Below are 18,219 nucleotides of genomic sequence, written 5' to 3'. Positions count from 1 at the left end.
TGATTCCCTGCACTGCAAACACCAGAGGCCTCCCCTCCTCCAACATGCCTGGGGCTCTCCTGCTCCCACTCCTTTGCTCTGTTGTCCTCCAAGGAGAATGCCTGCACACCCCCATCTCTGCCTCCGCAGATAGGCAGCTTTCCTGGGGGATCCCCTCCTCGTCAGATGTGTGTATCTTCTTTGTGCCCAAGACCCAGGTCAGTTCTGATCTGTTCCTCATCCCAGTGGCCATGGCAGGAAGAGCCCAATGTGTGCCTGCTCACACTACCAGATTAGAGGCTGGGGTCTCTCCCACCACCAGGAGGCCTGGAAAGTGGGGGAGCAATGAGGATCCTATTGGATTAAGGCCACATTGTCTCCCAGAGAACAACTGTGTCCAATAGTTAAACTCTCCTGGTATAGATAGCCATTTTACCACATTCTTCATTGACACAAAGTTCTGCCCTGTGGTCAAACTGTTTGTCCATATGGAACTCCCCAAGGCTGCCTCCTAACCATCGATAGTGGAAATCATTAAGAAAAGATTGTTCAACAGAAATTCTCTTTAGTTCTTGAGCTTTTTACCAGGGGAGTGAATTATTAGGGCTGAGACTTCATGGTTCAGCCCAGGTGCCATCCACGAGTGTCTGGTGCTGTATGCAGTGGACAGTGACTGTGCATCCTGTCACAATGCAGGGGACAGCGGCTGGGTAGCCCGGGTCCTCTCTGGAGCAGTCATCCTGGAATGGCCTTATAGCAAGGTCGGAGGTCACTGTCAGCTCTCTGAGCCCATCAAAAGAATCTGGGCAAACTCCCGGGAGCTATGACCTGGTCTTGATTTTCTGAGCATGACTAGTTTGGGATTGTTGACCAGGGTCTGCAGCAGAAGCCACCGCGTCCTGGACCTGGCTGAGACTCGGGGACCTGGGAGAGAATCAGAGCAGACAGACCTGGAGGACAGGGCTTGTCTCTGTCCTTCTCAGAGGCTATTGGAGAAGCTGACTGGTAGGTGTGAGGTGTGGGAGAAGGAGCTGGACCAGGACCCCTGGGGACATGAGGGTGGCAGAAGGGACATGAGTTTGTCCCAGAGCCGGATATCTGTTGGATATAGCTGGATATAGTTGGGAACAGTGATGAACTTAATCCAGACTGGTGCCCACAAAACATGACTAATTGGTGGGCTTCCCAGCAGAAGGCAGAGCAGAGTAGTAGGGGTGGAGGGGTGGAGTAGACGGTTATAGAGCCTTGAGGAGGCAGGTGTTGGGGGCCAGAAGCACTTGTGGTAAGCAAAACTGAGCCCCATCTTGGAGAGCATCTGTTCTGAACCCTGGGATATGGGCGGGGTCTCAAACAAATGGAAGAGTGAACTCAGACAGTGAACTAGAGCTCATTTCTGGGAACAAGGGAGGAGCCCACTTAGAAGGACAAGGACACCAGACCTCAGGGGTCCCATGGCCAGGCTGGCTGAAGACTAAGCCTCCTGTTCTCTCAGGTCAAAGGTCTCCCAGGGCAGGAAGTATGGAGGAAGGGGGGCAGGGAAAGGGGAAGCTGGAACATCTCAGGGATCCCAGAGAAGCCTTAGGGTACTTGTTCCCTATTGTCCAACCCCAACATGGGTTCAGACAGAGCCTTACCTGCTGACTGATTTAGGCACCAGTATTTGATGGCCTGCTGCAGCCTCCGCTCCCTGTGCCCTGTGATCAGGATGTTACAAAAGCTGACGAGCACAGGGTTGGTATGATAATGATCCACATAGAGCATGCCAATCCAGGCGCTGAACCCTGAAACCCAGAAGGCAAGTCAGGCCATGCAGTATGCCCTGTGTCCCAGGATGCCCGAGCTCGTGCTCTTGATGATGTGGCTGCAATGCCACTTTGTTCCTATATGGTGCCCATGTTCTCACTGAGAACCTAGAAAATTGGGTCGGAAGAGCAGGAAGGGTTCTTAAGATAGCATTCTAATCCAACCATGTTACGGAGAATGTGAAGTTCAAAGCAGAAGGAGAGCTGTGGCTGATACGGAGAGGCTGTCAGTCCTACAATGAATGGACGAGTGAATGACTGGACACAGGTCAGAAATAAGACAAAAGCTACTTTCGCTCTACAGCAATGGCTTGATTTTAGACTATTTCAACTGAACAGACCATTTTCTTAACTAAGTTAGGTTTCCAACTAATGACACACCAGTCATTCCGAGATGTGTTCTTTCTCAAAATTTTCAGAGCTGTGCATTCATATTTACATTCTGATTGTTCAGATGGAATTTCTAGTACTTCTTACTGCTCTCCATGATATCTTGAAGGTCTGTCAAATATGCAGCAATTTACTTGCCTAAATTCTCTTCTGACCATTAGGCTGAATGTGTTTTTCTTTTTCTTTTTTTTTTAAGTTTATTTATTTATTTTGAGAGAGAGAGAGAGAGAGAGCAAGCTAGGGAGAGGGGTAGAGAGAGAATCCCAAGCAGGCCCCGCACTGTCAGCATGGAGCCCGATGCAGGGCTCGATCTTATGAACCATGAGATCATGACCTGAGCCGAAATCAAGAGTTGGACGCTTAACCGACTGAGCCACCCTGGAACCCCCTGAATGTTTTTTGCTACTCAGCTTTATAGCCTCCATGAGAAGCTGAGCTCTGAGGCAAAGAGTGTGAAGTCCAGGCCTCTGGTACCCAGCCTGCAGGCACCACAAAGGTACAAGACTAGTCCCCTCCACCTGACTCAATGCGTGGCCTCAGGGACCGGCCACTTACCCATGTCTGCACCCTCATAGCCATTCTGCATGATGGTCCTGTCGATGCGGGCAATCAGCCACGTGCCCAGGATGCAGCTGATGAGCAGCCTGGAGAGGCAGGCGCCCAGGCCCAGGAGCACGTTGTAGAAGAACAGAAAGTAGTTGAAGTTGTGGAAGGCTTTCCTGCAAACGGAAGCAGGCAGACGGGCAGCACCGTTTCAGTATGAGGAAGTGGCTAGCAGGCTGGTTCAGCGCCCCATGCCTGTGATCAAATCCTGCTGCTCCCATCTCCCAGCCCTGTGACCTTGTGCTGTAACCGGGAGCTGACTGTCCCTACCACACAGCACTGCTGTGGGGACTGGCTCAGACACCACATAGAAGGCGCTGAGCCCAGTGCAGGACAAGTGGAGACTGTGATGTTTCATGGGATCCTTGGGTTTTGAGGTTTCCTGTATGGGAAGGAATCTCATGTGGCTACGGCTGGCTTTGTGGTTACAGCAGAGGTTGTGGCTTTCCCACTGTCTGTTGTAACAGTGACCTGCCCCCAGCTGGAACTGTTCCAAGTCCTCCAGAGGAAACTTTTCAAGTGACCACTTGACCATGCAGTTTCCTGTTGCCTATGGGATAAAGCCCATAGAAAGCTGGATTTCTGGGCCATCTCTGAGAAGGGCCTTTCTGGGATCATCACTTTGTGCCTCCTCCCTGCCCCTCACCACCTATGGTGACCACTGCATGGTCACCATATTGGATTCTCACGGTTCTCTCAACACATCTTGCCCTTTTATGGCTTCCTACCTTCATCCGTGCAGTGAGGGCTGCTGGCCATGCCCTCTCCTCAGCTCTCCCTATAGGAATCCCACCACCCTACGACCTCAGCTCAAACTCCCCACCTGCAGCTGAATGAACCACCCCGTCTCTCTTTCTCCATTCCCTGTGCTGCTCTTATGAGCCTTTCACACCGTCTGGAGTGTACTGGGGCCACGTGACTGTGTCTGCTGGCTCCTGTGGACCGTGAGCTTCTGCAAGCAGGTCACGTAGGAATATCTCTTTAATCTCCAGTGCCCCTGTTGTTTCCTCCCCGAGTGAATGGCTTCAACGTTTATTTATTTTTGGGACAGAGAGAGACAGAGCATGAACGGGGGAGGGGCAGAGAGAGAGGGAGACACAGAATCGGAAACAGGCTCCAGGCTCTGAGCCATCAGCCCAGAGCCCGATGCGGGGCTCGAACTCACAGACCGCGAGATCGTGACCTGGCTGAAGTCGGAGGCCCAACCGACTGCGCCACCCAGGCGCCCCCCGAGTGAATGGCTTCAAATGAATGAGTTCCAAAGGATCACCATGGGCCAGGTACTGTTGTTCTAAGTTCATGTTTTAACACATCTCATTCTCAGAATACCTCTGTGAGGAGTGTGCAATTATTTGTAAAATGACGAAACTGAGGTTCGTAGGTGTTCAGTAAGGTCACATAAGGTCACACAGTTCATAAGGGGTGGAGCCAGGATTTGGACCCAGGTGGTTTGGTTCCAGAGCCCACTCCTGAGCCACGGCCCCTCACCCTCTCAGAGAGGGCACTGTCCCCCCAGGAACCTACCATGGGTGAAGAGAAAGGAAGGAGAGACTGCTGAAGCCAAGGCCCCCAAGCCCCATTTCCTTCTTTGCCCTCACCTGTTGTTGAGAGCCAAGGGCTTCTGCTTGTCAGCCGTGCTCATCTTTGGCTGCAGGAAGAAGCTGGTGGCAATCCATACCTGCAGGATCATGAGACCCAGGACGATGGATATGGTGAGGCTGAAACACAGGGCGAGACTGTTGCGGCACCTGCTCTGTGCTTGATGCACACCCGCTGTCCGTTGAGAAAACGGAGGCTCACAAAGGGGAGGTGACTTTCTCAAAGTCACACAGTCAGGTCGTTTGGCTCCATACTAGAACTCCAGGATTTAATTATATCCCTTTGTCCACGAGTGGCAGCTGGGATGAGTGTTTAACAGCATGGGAATCAAAGAAAAGCATGAAGTTTTTAAAGCGCTCATGAAAGTCCTGAAAGTGGACGGGCAGGCTCTGCCCAGCCTCCCACATAGCTTTGGGGGAGTGTGGAACCAAGGAGCTCAGAGCAGGGAGGTCCCCGGAGAGTGCCACATCCTGTGTTTGAATCGCCTGAGCAGCAGTGTGGGTGGCAGTTAAATGGGGCCTCGGCTTCAGATCGCTAGCTCCCAACCCTGCCTCTTCCCCTCCTTGGACAAATCACTTAGCCTTCTGTGCCTCTGTTTCCTTGTCTGACAAATGGGTGTTAATATGAGGCCCAGCCTTTAAAGGGTTCTTAAGAGAAAAGATGCACAGTGAATTATCAGTTACGTCAGCCTTCACTCTTATCTTCCATATGGGATAAACTGAGGCTCAGAGAAGTAATTTACCCAAGGTCACACAGCTGATCTCAAACCTGAACTCAGATTCCCTCTATAGTGTCCGAACTCCCTTGTCACCTCCCTGAACTTTAACCTTCCCAGCTACACAATGGATATGTGTGTGTCCCCCCCAGACACAACTGTGAGCACCCCACTGAACAGTGAGAATGGAAATGTCTTATGAACTGTAAGGCTCCCATTGTGATGAGTTGCTATTGTGGCCCATCCTTGGGTCTGAGCTGAGAGTGTCGGTCCAGGAATGGGTGAGAGCCCAACAGCAGCTTCGAGGCTACACCAGTGCCTAGGCCCTGGGCAATGACAGAGAGCCCACCCTGCACTTACGTCCCGATGCCCAGTCCTTGGAGCATCTCCAGGCCCTGGTTGTGGACGACAGGCAACACCAGGCTGTACATGATCATCAGGCCACACAGGCTCTGTACCACGTGGATGATGAGGTAGCCTGTGGACCAAGGGAACCCACGGTCACTCAAGGCCCTTCGCGACCCAGTCATGACTTCCTGCAGAGCCCCTCTATCTTCCTCCCACCAAAGGTCCTGGCATTTTTGCTTATGCAGCTTCTTCTGCCTGGCACGACCTCCCTTTTCCTCCCGCTCACCTGCGGCTCGCCCTGCAGTTCAAATGTCAACTCCACTAGAAAGCATTTGTGTCCTGCCTGGGAGAGTCACTTGCTCCTCTAAGTCACCACCACCTTTATCATTTCTGCCCCATGGGCTTCAGGCAGGTAGTAATGATAGCTTTGTGAGTGTGGGATTCTCCCTCCTTCCTGAAGGAAGGTGGGTGATTCCCTTTACCCATACCTACCCCCCACCTCCTTCTTCCTCACCTCTCTTCTCTCTCCCCACAGCCAGGACCCCATAGGTGCCCAGGGAATGGGTCACATGATGACACTTACCCCACAGAATATAGGCTATTTGCCAGCCAGAGTACCTTGCAATGGCCACCTGAGATTTAAAAAGGAAAAGGGGTCTCATAGGGGTGAAAACACTGATTACCTCCAATATATGGGTCCAGAATCTCTGCCTCATTTGAGGTTCACCCACCAACATACCAGGGCAGATGCCATGACTGTCATTGTTTTACAGATGAAGAAACCAAGGGCCAGATGGGGATAGTGACTATCCTGGGTCACCCAGCAGCAGAGTATACTAGAATTGAGGACTCTGGATGCCCAGTGCAGGGCTGTCCCTCCCCCCAGATGCTGCCCCTGCCTAAGAGGCAGGAGAGCAGGACTTGGCCACTTAGTCTCAGAGCAGACACAGGCCTCCATAGACTTACCACACTCTTCGAGGAGGAAGGATGATGGAACTTCAAAGGGAGAAAGTGTTTATTTCCTGCCCACAGCCTCTTAATGTGCTTTCTAGAGAAAAAGTGGGGAATCAGTGATGCTCATAACCACAGCTCCTTATGTCCTTAGAGCTCAACAGATGCCAACAGAAAAGCCTGCAGAGGGAGATAGAAGCCAGCTCAGCTTCCTTGTATTGACCGCGGCTCGTGGGACAGTTCTCACTAGCCTTAAAAATATTTTTAAAATACGTTTTGGGCACCTGGGTGGCTCAGTTGGTTGAGAGTCCGACTCTTGAGTTTGGCTCAGGTCATGATCCCACGGTTCTGGGATCGAGCCCTATGTCAGGCTCTGCACTGAACGTGGAGCCCGTTCAAGATTCTTTCCCTCCCTCTGTTCTTCCCGTTTGTGTGCGTGTGTGCGCTTTCTCTCTTAAAGTATACAAAAATAAAATAAAATAAAATAAAATACATTTTAAACTGAGATATAATTGACATATAACACTCCATTAGTTTCAGGTGTACAACATAATGATCCCATATTTGTGCATGTTGAAAAATGGTCACCACAGGAGTCTAGTTAACATCCATCACCTCACATAGTTACAAGTTTTTTTCTTGTGATTAGAACTTTTAAGATCTACTCTTAGCGACTATCAAATATGCAATATGGTGCTGTTAACTATAGTCATCATGCTGTAGAGTACCTCCCCATGACATTTATTTTATAACCGGAAGCTTGTACCTTTTGATTCCCTTCACCCACACCCACCCCCTATCCCCACCTCTGAAAACCTCAAATCTGTTCTTTGTATCTATAGCTTGGGTTTTTGTTTTGTTTTGTTTCAGATTCCACATATAAGTGAGATCATACAGCATTTGTCTTTCTCTGACTTCACTAAGCATAATGCCTTCAAGTTCCAGCCATGTTACTGCAAATGGCAAGATTGCACTCATTTTTCTGGCTGAATAGTATACCAGTGTGTGTGTGTGTGTGTGTGTGTGTGTGTGTGTGTGTGTGTGAGATATGTCTTCTTTGTCCATTCATCCATCAAAGGACACTTAGGTTGTTTCTATATCTTGAATATTGAAAATAATGTTGCAATAAACGTGGGTGCAAATATCTTTTCTAAATACTGTTTTTGTTTTCTTCAGATAAATACCCAGAAATGGAGTTGCTAGATCATATGTAGTTCTATTTATGATAGAACTATGAAGTTCTATCATAATGTTTTCCACAGTGGCTGCACCAACTTCCATTCCTACCAATAGTGCACGAGAGTTCCTTTTTTTCCACATCCTCGCCAACACTTGTTATTTCTTGTCTTTTAGGTACTATCCATTCCAACAGGTGTGAAGTGATACCTCACCATGGTCTTGACATGATTTCCCTGACGATTTAAAAATCTTAATATTATATAGTTCCCAAATCTCAATGGTGACTGAATGTGATAGTGGAGTCTCTGTGTGGCTTTTATTTTCTTCAATTTGCTCTATTACTTTTTCTGTGACGTGTATGTACTACTCATGTAATAATATTTCAAAATAGGTAAAAATGGAAAACTGTTTTTAATGATAGACCCACCTTATAGCAACATCAAGGAAACGGAGAAGCCCAGCCCCCCAGCAAACCTCTGCATGCTTTCCCCACGTGCTGGTCTCGGCCTGGCCCTTGGCACGAAGATTAGGTTGGCAGTGGTTATGTTCACAACCCCCATTTACATCTGTGTCCCACTTTTCCTCTAACATTCTATATCCAGCATTTTCCAGGAGGTTTTGCAACATTATAATCACTAAATTAGCAAGACTTAGTATGAAATAAAGAATGTAAATATCTCATTAATAGTTTGTATATTTATTACACAATGAAATGATGGTTGGGGGTTATGTTGGGTTAAATAAAATATGTTATTAAATTATTTTCATCTCCTTTTTTACTTTTTACTCATGTCTATTAGAAAATTCAAAATTGCATCTGTGGTTTTTATTATGTTTCGGCTCGGCAACACTGGAGTAGAGTATGCCATCAGGAATACAAACACACAGATATATTTGCATGGTGCATAGGCAATTTCTGGGGGGAAACAGAAAATGAATAACGTTTAGCTCTGGGGCAACAAACTTGAGTCTGAATGACTTCAGACTTGCTTTACACTAAATATTTTTTATAACATTTTTTAAAAGAGGCTGTATATAGGTTGTAATAATTCTAAGAAAAATAAAAATACTGGCACAGTGCTAGTGCTGTCCACTTGAAGGACTTTCTTATCCACTATTTCCTTTGCCCCATGGTCCTGTAAAGCAGACAGGGCAGGGATCATCATTCCTCTGTGACAGGTGTGGGAAGGAGGGGCCAGCCTGGACACCAGAGAAGCCTCCCCACCACAGAAGCCATCTCTTCCCTGGGCCCTCTACCATGTCAGTGCAGCCAGCTCTAAAAGGTGTCTGTGACTGGCTGTGGTCCAATGTCTCACTAATCATCTCCTAGGCACTTGCAGGTCAATGAAGGGAGGAGCAGACATATCCTTGCATCAGGCAGGGAAGGGGAGAGCAGCAGTGTCCAGCCCACCCATGGGGTCTGGGGAGAAGAAAGCAGAGAGAGGGAGCAAGCTAGGGCTGTGATGGAGAGCTGGGGCCTCTTTGTGCCAGGATGCGATCTGCCAGAGACCCACCCTTTGTGCAGCCAGATGGGGAGGATGTAAAGGCAGGATGCTTTGGAAGGGTAGGAGTTGGCCCTGGGCCTCCTGTGACTGCATATGAGTTACAGCCCGAGGTGGAGGGAAGAAGGAACTGAGAGACAGAGAGGAGGGATGGCAGATACTGCTGTCTGCAGTGGAGTGCTCACTACATACTGAAGGCCATCCCCTCCTCCTGCTCTGCTCTTCTAGAGACTGATGCACCTGGTGCCCTTGACCCGATCTCCTTTGATGTATCCTTGAGCCAGATGCACCTGCTGGGAACCCAGTGTGTTTAGTCCTGGAGAGCGGGGCAGGCCTGACACCCAATAGGGATGCTGAGTGTAGCAGAAGTGACAAGACCTCTCAGGACATGGCCAGCTGCTAACGGCTTGGGTGAGTTATTTTGTTGAGTCTCAGCCTTCTCAGCTGTAAAAACAGAGCTGAAACTACCTCTCACGGTTGTAGTGAAAATCAAAAGATTCTAAGCACAATATCAAGCTGAGGGTAGAAGCTCAAATCAATAGTGTTTTCGTTTTGGGTTTTGTTTTATTACCGATCAATGAGGCTGTTCCTGGACCATGTACACCTTCCTGGTTCCAATTTGGGTACTGCTGTCACTGCTCCGGAATTTTTAGAAAAGTACTGGCTGAAGACACACAAATGACTCCCAGAGCCCTCTTACCTGTAACAGGCCAGTATGTGGAACAGATAGCTCACACACGTGAGGGAGGCGGGCAAGATGGTCACCAGCCAGACTCCTGAAGTAGAAAAAGAGACAAGAGAGGCCTGAGAAGATGAACCAGAAACAGTATTTTCAAAATGCGGAAGCTCACACAGAAAGGGTTGTGTAAATAAAGTTTGTTTATATTTCTGGTTCATTTCAGACACACACACCCTTGATATCCTTTACTTCCCGCACAAGCCTCTCCTTGGGTATTAATATTTTCCATCTACAGTGAGTACGGGGAAGAGAAAATTAGGGAGTATACACATCGTAGTTCCCTTCCATTCTTGTAAAACCATTGATAGTTGATTTCGATTGGCCACCTCTAGTAAAGAGCAACCATGTACAAGGATAACTGGAATCAAGAGGTCTTGAATGTTCTTTCATCCCATCCATCCTGTGGAGAATCTCCACGGACATTACTCACAGTTTTTAATAGGTTGTATCTAATGTGCTTTCATTGTGATCCTGTGTGCTTATGAGAAAGGGATGGAGAAACAGGAAAGAGAGATGATTTGAAGGTATGAAAGCTTCTGGACAAGCTGTTTCTCAGTCAGTCCAATCAAAGCATTTTAAAAAATCCAACACCCCTTTTATCCTTAACCTGATAAAAAGCATCTGCAAAAAAACCCACAGCTAACATCATACTTAACAGCGAAAGACTGACTGCTTTCCCCCAAAGTTCAGGAATAAGAAAATCAACGTCCACTTTTGCCAATTCTATCTACATTATACTGGAGGGTCTAGCCGAGGCAATTAGGCAAGAAAATGCAGCCAGACTGCAAAGGAAGAAATAAAACTATCTCTATTTACTGGTGACTTTTTCTTATATTTAAGAATCCTAAGCAGTAAACAAACAACCAAAAATATTCAAACCCATTAATAAATGAGTTCAGTAAGGCTTCAGGACACAAGACAAATATATAAAAATCAATTGTATTTCTGTACCCTAACAATGCACAATGTGAAAATGAAGAAAACAACTGCATTTGCACTAGTGTCAGAGGATAAAATACTTAAGAATAAGTTTAGCAGAAGTATATAACTCATACACTGAAAGCTACAAAAGACTGTTGAAAGAAATTAAAGAAGACTTAGATTAATGGAAAGACACACCACTTTCATGTATTGGATCTTCTTTGGTAACATGGCAATGCCCCCTAAATTGATCTGAAGATTCAACCCAACCCCTGTTAAAATTCCAATGAAATTTTTGCAAAAATTGATAAGCTAATCCTATAATTCGTATAAAAATGAAGGGACCCAGAATAGGCAATACCATCTTGAAAAAGAAGAAGGAAATTTCAAGACTCACACTTCTTGATTTCAAACTCACTACAAAGCTACAGTAATGAAGTGTGGTATTGCCATACAGATAGACAAACAGATCAATGTAATAAACTGATAATCCAGAAGTAAACCTTCATTGTCAATGCATTTTCAAGAAGGATGAAGAGGCAATTCAGTGGGGGAAAAGAATATGCTTTTCAACAAATGGCACAGGGGCAACTGATATTCACATGCAAAACAATGAAGCTAGAACCTTACCTCACAGCATAGACAAAAATTAACTCAAAATAGATCACAGGCTTAAACGTAAAAGCTAAAATTATACAAGTCTCAGAAGAAAATATGAGAATAAATCTTTGTAGACTTCAAGTTAGGTAATGTTGTCTTAGATACATACAAGTGATAAAAGATAAATGAATATGTTGGACTCCATCAAAGTTTAAAACATTTGTGTTTCAAAAGACACCATCAAGAAAGTGAAAAAGCAACTCGCAGAATGGGAAAAAATATTTTCAAATTGTATCTCTCTTATGGGATTTATGTATAATATAAAGAACCCTTACAGATCAATAATCAATAAATAATTCAATTTAAAAGTAGGCAATGGGGGTGCCTGGGTGGCTCAGTCGACTGAGTGTTCAACTTCGGCTCAGGTCATGATCTCATGGTTTGTGAGTTCGAGCCCCACGTCAGGTTCTGTGCTGACAGCTCAGAGCCTGCAGCCTACTTCCAATTCTGTGCCTTCTCTCTCTCTGCCCTTCCCATGCTCATGCTTTATCTCTCTCTGTCTTTCTCTGTTTCTGTCTCTCTCAAAAATAAATAAACATTAAAAAAATTAAAAATAGGCAACAAATCTCCATGGACATTACTCACAGAAGATGTACAAATGGCCAATAAATACATGAAAGGATTCTCAATATCATTAGCTATCAGGGAAATGAAAACCTAAACCACAAAAAGATGCCATTTCAGACTTATTAGATGGCTGTAATAAAAAAGACATATAGCTTAGCGCCTGGATGGCTCAATCGGTTAAGCACCCAACTCTTGATTTTGACTCAGGTCATGATTTCACTGTTTGTGAGATTGAGCCCTGCATAGGACTCTGTGCTGACAGTGAGGAGCCTGCTTGGGATTCTCTCTCTCTCTCTCTCTCTCTCTCTCTCTCTCGCTCTCTGCCCCGCCCCTGCTTGTGCTCTCTCTCTCTCTCTCTCTCTCAAAATAAATAAAAACTTAAAAAGAAAGACACATATCAACAAGCGTTGGTGAAGATATGGAGGGAATTGGACCCCTGATGGTGGTGGGAATACACAGTGATGCAGCTGCTTTTGAGAACAGTCTGGCAATTCCTTGATAGGTTAAACATAGTTACCATATAACCCAGAATTCCACTCTTAGGTACACACCCAAGATATATGAAAATATATGAAAAACTTGGAGATGAATGTTCATAGCAATATTACTCATGATAGCCAGAAAGTTGAAACAACCCAAATTTCCATAAACTAATGAGTGAATAAGTACAATGTGGTATATTCATACAACAGAATAAAATTCAGCAATAAAGAATAGGGGCACCTAGGTGGCTCAGTCAGTTGAGCATCCAACTCTTGATTTCGGCTCAGGTTATGATCTTGCCATTCGTGAGTTAGAGCCCTACATCAGGCTCTGGGCTGACAGCACAGAGCCTGCTTAGGATTCTCTTTCCCTCTCTCTCTCTGCCCTTCTCTCTCTCTCTCTCTCTCTCTCTCTCTTTCTCAAAATAAATAAATAAACTTAAATATTATTTTTAAAGTCCAGCAATAAAGAATAATGAAATTGGGACACATGCTATGACATAGATAAACTTTATAAACATTGGCTATGTGAGAGAAATCAATGAAGAAAGACCACACATTATATGATTCCATTTATATAAGAAGTCCAGAATAGCCAAATCCACAGAGCCAGAAAACAGTGGTAATCTAGGGCTGGGAGAGTTAAAGGGAAATGGGGAGTGATTACAAATGGTCATGATTTCTTTTTAGGGTGATGGAAATATTCTAAATTTGATGTAATGATGGTTGTGTAATGGTGATGGTTGAGAATATACTAAACCCACTGAATTGTACTTTCTTTTCTTTTTGTTTTTTTAATGCTTATTTTGTTTTTGAGAGAGAGAGAGAAAGAGCATGAGTGGGGGTGGGGCAGAGAGAGAAGAGACACAGAATGAGAAGCAGGCTCCAGACCCTGAACTGTCAGCACAGAGTCCCGAATTCACAGACTGCAAGGTCATGACCTGAGCCAAAGTCAGATGCTTAACTGACTGAGCCATCCAGGTGCCTTAAAAATTTTTTTTAATGTTTATTTTATTTTTGAGAGAGAGGCAGACAGACAGACAGACAGACAGAGCATGAGCAGGGGAGGGGCAGAGAGAGAGGGAGACACAGAATCTGAAGCAGGCTCCAGGCTCTGAGCTGTCAGCACAGAGCCTGACACAGTGCTTGAACTTGAGAACTGTGAGACCATGACCTGAGCTGAAGTCGGACACTTAACCGACTGAGTCACTTAGGTTTCCCTGAGTTGTATTTTAAATGGATGAATTGTATGGTGTGTTAACTGAATCTTTAAAAAGTTCTCTTAAAAAGAAGGAAAAGAAACTGATTTTCATTCCTTTCAAGTTTCAAATATGTCTCCATCCCAGAAATCACTAGGATTAGGCAACAGCTATATCCCAAACCTCAATCAATACAAAGGAAGCTGGTAAACCACCAAGTGTCACCCCTGGGGGGTGCAGAGATCCTTGAAGGAAAGGATTAGAGGAGTCTGGCCACAAGGAGAGTGAGTGCAGACTCCCTCCAGCCAGCACCAAGAACATGACTGCACACCTTTAATTTAATGCCTTTATCTTCCCAAAGATGAAGCATGTTCAGCTTGAAGTCTCTCCTGGCCAGAGGGCAGCTGTTTTAAAGCTGGAAAAAATCAAGACAGAGTGATTTTTATATTTTGATTCTCAAAGTATCTAAACATGTGAGCAAATCCATGGAAGAGCGGGTAAACCATGAATGAATAAGATGATACAGTTACTACAGTTCACCCAGAGCAAGTAACTGAAGTTGGCATTAGAAACTTGCTCAGGGGTGCCTGGATGGCTCAGTCAGCGGAGCGTGAGACTCCTCATCTCGGGGTCGTGAGTTCAAGCTTCACACTGGGTGTAGAGATGACTTAAAAATAAAATCTTTTAAAAAATAAAAAAAAAATAAAAACTTGCCCAGAAGAGGGGTGGAAATGTAAACTTAAAAAAGTATGACTTAAAATTAGTATTGCTGAATTTAAAGATTAGAGTATGTTTGCTGAGTGCTGTACTCAGGGACTCATAAGGCGGAGCATAAATCAACATTAAAGGTGAATACAGATGTTTAAGGGCAACAATAAAATGTGGTGATAGGGAAGAAGCAGTATCTGCCCCAGTGTTCACATAAAAGGTAACTTTCCAACTACCCTATGACACAGCAATTACACTACTCGGTATATATCCAAAGGATACAAAAGTGCAGATTTGAAGGGGCATATGAACCCCAATGTTTATAGTGGTACTACCAATAATAGCCAAATTATGGAAAGAACCCAAGTGTCCATAGACTGATGAATGGATTAAGAAGATGTGGTGTGTGTGTATATATATATATATATATATATATATATATATATATATACACACATATATACATATATATACACACACACACATACGCATATACATACAATGGAATACTACTCAGCAATAAAAAAGAATGAAATCTTGCCATTTGCAACAATGTGCATGGAACTAAAGGGTATTATGCTAAGCGAAATAAGTCAGAGAAAAACAGATATGATTTCACTCATATGTGGTATTTAAGAAACACAACAGATGAACATAGGGGAAGGGAAGGAAAAATAAGATAAAAACAGAGAGGAAGGCAAACCATAAGAGACTTTTAAATAGAACAAACTGAGGGTTGCTGGAGGGTTGGTAGGTGGGCGGATGGATTAAATAGGTAATGGGCATTAAGAAGGGTACTTTTTGGGAGGAGCACTGAGTGTCATATGTAAGAGATGAAACACCGGGTTCTACTCCTGAAGCCAAGACTAGACTGTATGTTAACCAACTTGAATTAAAAAAAAAGGTAACTTCCCATGTCACATGTATGAAAGGGAATTTTCTTCAAATAATCCACACTAGATCTATTTCTACTAGTTTATGAGTCTTAAGTAAACATATCATTGGCAACACCTATTTCATGGCTTAAGGAGCACTTTGTATTTTATGGCCACTAAAAGTCAGTGCCACAAAGGCTTCTGGAAACCTTAGCACCCCTATCCAAGCCCCATTAAAATTTTTTTTTAACATTTATTCATTTTTTTTTGAAAGTGAGAGAGGCAGAGCATAAGTGGGGGAGGGGCAGAGAGAGTGGGAGACACAGAATCTGAAGCAGGCTCCAGGATCCGAGCTGTCAGCACAGGGCCCGACACGGGGCTTGAACTCACAGACTGTGAGATCATGACCTGAGCCGAAGTTGGACGCTCAACCAACTGAGCCACCCAGGCGCCCCTCCAAGCCCCATTTTAAAGATGAGGAAACCAAGGTGCAAGAGAGAGGACCCAACTTGTCTGATGACACAGAGTTTACCTGACATCTTATCCAGGGCCTTTCTCAGCAGGCAAGAGGGAAGAACTCTCCTCCCTCTGTGGGCAATGGGCGCAGAATTAGAATGTTTTCAAAGAAAGCTGCTTTTTTAAGGTAAAGTGGCTGCTATGGGCAGATTCACATGTTGAAGCCCTAACCCTCAGTATGATGGTGTTTAGAGATGTGGCTTTTGGGATTAGTGCCCTTATAAGAGACAGGAGAGGGCCTGCTTCCTCTCCCTGCTCTCCAGCATCTGAGGATGCAAAGAGACAGCCATCTGGAAATCAGGAAGCAAGGCTTCATGAGACACCAGATCTTCTAGCACCTTGAACTTCCCAGACCCCCGAACGGGGGAACAAGTGTGTGTTGTTTCTGCTACCCAGTCTACAGTAATTTGGTATAGCAGCCTGAACTAAGCAGAAATTAAATCTGAACAACATAAATACATTTTTCATATAATCCTAAAGAAAAGCCAAGGCTTGCTGTTTTCTTTTTTCCAAAGTGAAAAATATATGATGATTTTAGTTGTTCCCACTGGCACCAGAACAAAATAGGCTATTTAAAATGAGAAAATTCTCAGAGATGTTCAACTCAGCCCCAAAGAGTTTTTAACAAAGTGGCCTGGGTCCTGACCCCACTGGCCTTCTAGTCATCCAAGGAGGCATAGATCCGTTGTAACCCACTTTTCCTCCCAAACCAGTCACCTCATGCAGGTAGTAGCAATACTACAGCGATCATTATTCCAGGTGTGCACCTGCCACCAGTTGTAAGTCTTTTTCTCTGTTTCCCACACTTTCCCAACAAAGGGAGCAGGATGGTTTTACCTTTGCTGACGTTCATCAGCTCTTTCACCTGCAGGATGACAGGAGTCAGGGTCCCCGTCTGGTTCATGGAGGCGATGTAGTTCTCCAGCTCCCCTTCAAACACATCCAGCTCGTCTCTCACATACATGAACATGCAGAACTCAATGACAATGAACTGGTGCAAAGAGCAAACATTTCAAAGTCTCACCTGAGTCCAGCCTACTATGTAAATAACATATGGACCTCTCTTTGGTTTTGAGGTCAAACTCTTTGAAGTTCAAAACGCATATGAAATAGATTCTGACCACTGGCTATACCAAGATGAGTTGGATTGTGACTTCTCCGAAGACATCTTTGGAGCCACCCCAAACTCTTTTCTGCACCCCACAGCATATAAGACTAAGTCCTACAACGGCTCAAGTCAGTCCTCAAACATTAATTACCTCAAAGTGAAATGAATGTCTAACTCTGAATAAGAAGTGACCTTGGCGACAATTCCAGCCATATCTCTCCCCACTCTTCTTCTTGCATCTTGGCGGTAACCACGTTGGAGAAAGTACTGTTTGCTGTATACACGCCACACTTTCTCACTCCCATAATCCTGTCATCATGCCTTTATACCATCTACCACCATGCCAAAGCTTCAACAGTTCCTACTGCCATTTTACTTCATTAACCAAATTTTGTTTGTCTTTGTGCAGCTCAAATGCCACCATCTTCAGGCAGCTTCTCAATCTCGAATAATGCCCTAAACTTTCAGAGCACTTTCACCTCATCTTTGTCTCTCTTTACATGGCACATACTTCATACCATGTCATATCCCCTTCTCTTAGACCATGGGTCTCTCCCAGGCCAAGACTCTGCTGAATCAGCTCTCTTCTCTCTTCCAGGTCTTAGCATGGTGCTTGGCATACAGTAGATAACCACTAAAGACTAAAGGAACACAATGATTCCAAGTCAATTACTCACGTTGCAGAGAACTCCACTTGTCAGTTAAAATCCATTCTCCCCTTCTTTGGGCACAAAACTGGACTACATTTCCCAGCCTCCCTTGAGGGATGTGGCCATGTGACGAGGTTCTTGCCCATGGAAGATGAGTGGAAGGAATGTGTGCTATTCTACAAGGGCACTTTGAAAACCTCCCACATGCATTTCTCCATGCACCTTCCCCTTCTGTTGGCTGGATACAGAGGGTGAAGGTTCTCGGGATAATGAAGCACATGATGGAAGAATCTCAGTTACAGAATAACACACGGAGGACTGTTGCCCCCCAAACCTGAACACCTACTCAACATTGTTACATAGGCAAACGTATTTATAGTGTTAAATTACTAAAATTTAGGGGTTTATGTGGTACTCCAGCATTACCTAACTCATACATTCATTTAAAACTTAATCACAGGAGGGGTGCCTGGGTGGCTCAGTCAGTTAAGTGTCTGACTTCGGCTCAGGTCATGATCTTAAGGTTTGTGGGTTCAAGCTCCACATCAGGCCCTGTGCTGACAGCTCAGAACCTGGAGCCTGCTTCGGATTCTGTGTCTCCTTCTCTCTCTGCCCCTCCCCTGTTCATGCTCTGTCTCTCTCTCTCTCAAAAATAAACAAACATTAAAAACTTTTTTTAACTTAATCACAGGATTAATTTATATAGGTATCATCCAGAAGACAATA

General features: G+C 45.0%; 1 protein-coding gene across 1 annotated transcript in view; it reads right to left on the bottom strand.

The window, feature by feature from the left end:
* Positions 1 to 754: 754 nt before the first annotated feature.
* LOC124524414 (stimulated by retinoic acid gene 6 protein-like) overlaps positions 755 to 18,219 on the bottom strand; it is a 37,934-nt gene continuing 20,469 nt past the window's right edge. Inside the window, exons 10-18 of the mRNA XM_047096689.1 lie at positions 16,573 to 16,726; positions 9,769 to 9,844; positions 6,403 to 6,484; positions 6,020 to 6,068; positions 5,449 to 5,566; positions 4,373 to 4,492; positions 2,727 to 2,890; positions 1,614 to 1,760; positions 755 to 903 (exon numbers count right to left, since the gene is read on the bottom strand). Coding sequence (XP_046952645.1) covers positions 755 to 903; positions 1,614 to 1,760; positions 2,727 to 2,890; positions 4,373 to 4,492; positions 5,449 to 5,566; positions 6,020 to 6,068; positions 6,403 to 6,484; positions 9,769 to 9,844; positions 16,573 to 16,726 — 1,059 coding nt within the window. The remainder of the gene's footprint in view (positions 904 to 1,613; positions 1,761 to 2,726; positions 2,891 to 4,372; positions 4,493 to 5,448; positions 5,567 to 6,019; positions 6,069 to 6,402; positions 6,485 to 9,768; positions 9,845 to 16,572; positions 16,727 to 18,219) is intronic.

This window comes from Lynx rufus, unplaced genomic scaffold, assembly GCF_022079265.1.
Source record: "Lynx rufus isolate CCGP_SWC_20201006 ecotype Redwood Valley unplaced genomic scaffold, mLynRuf1.p SCAF_10, whole genome shotgun sequence".
Lineage (NCBI taxonomy): Eukaryota > Metazoa > Chordata > Mammalia > Carnivora > Felidae > Lynx > Lynx rufus.
The sequence above is the reverse complement of the archived record's forward strand: the minus strand, read 5'-3'. Positions and strand labels throughout refer to the sequence as shown.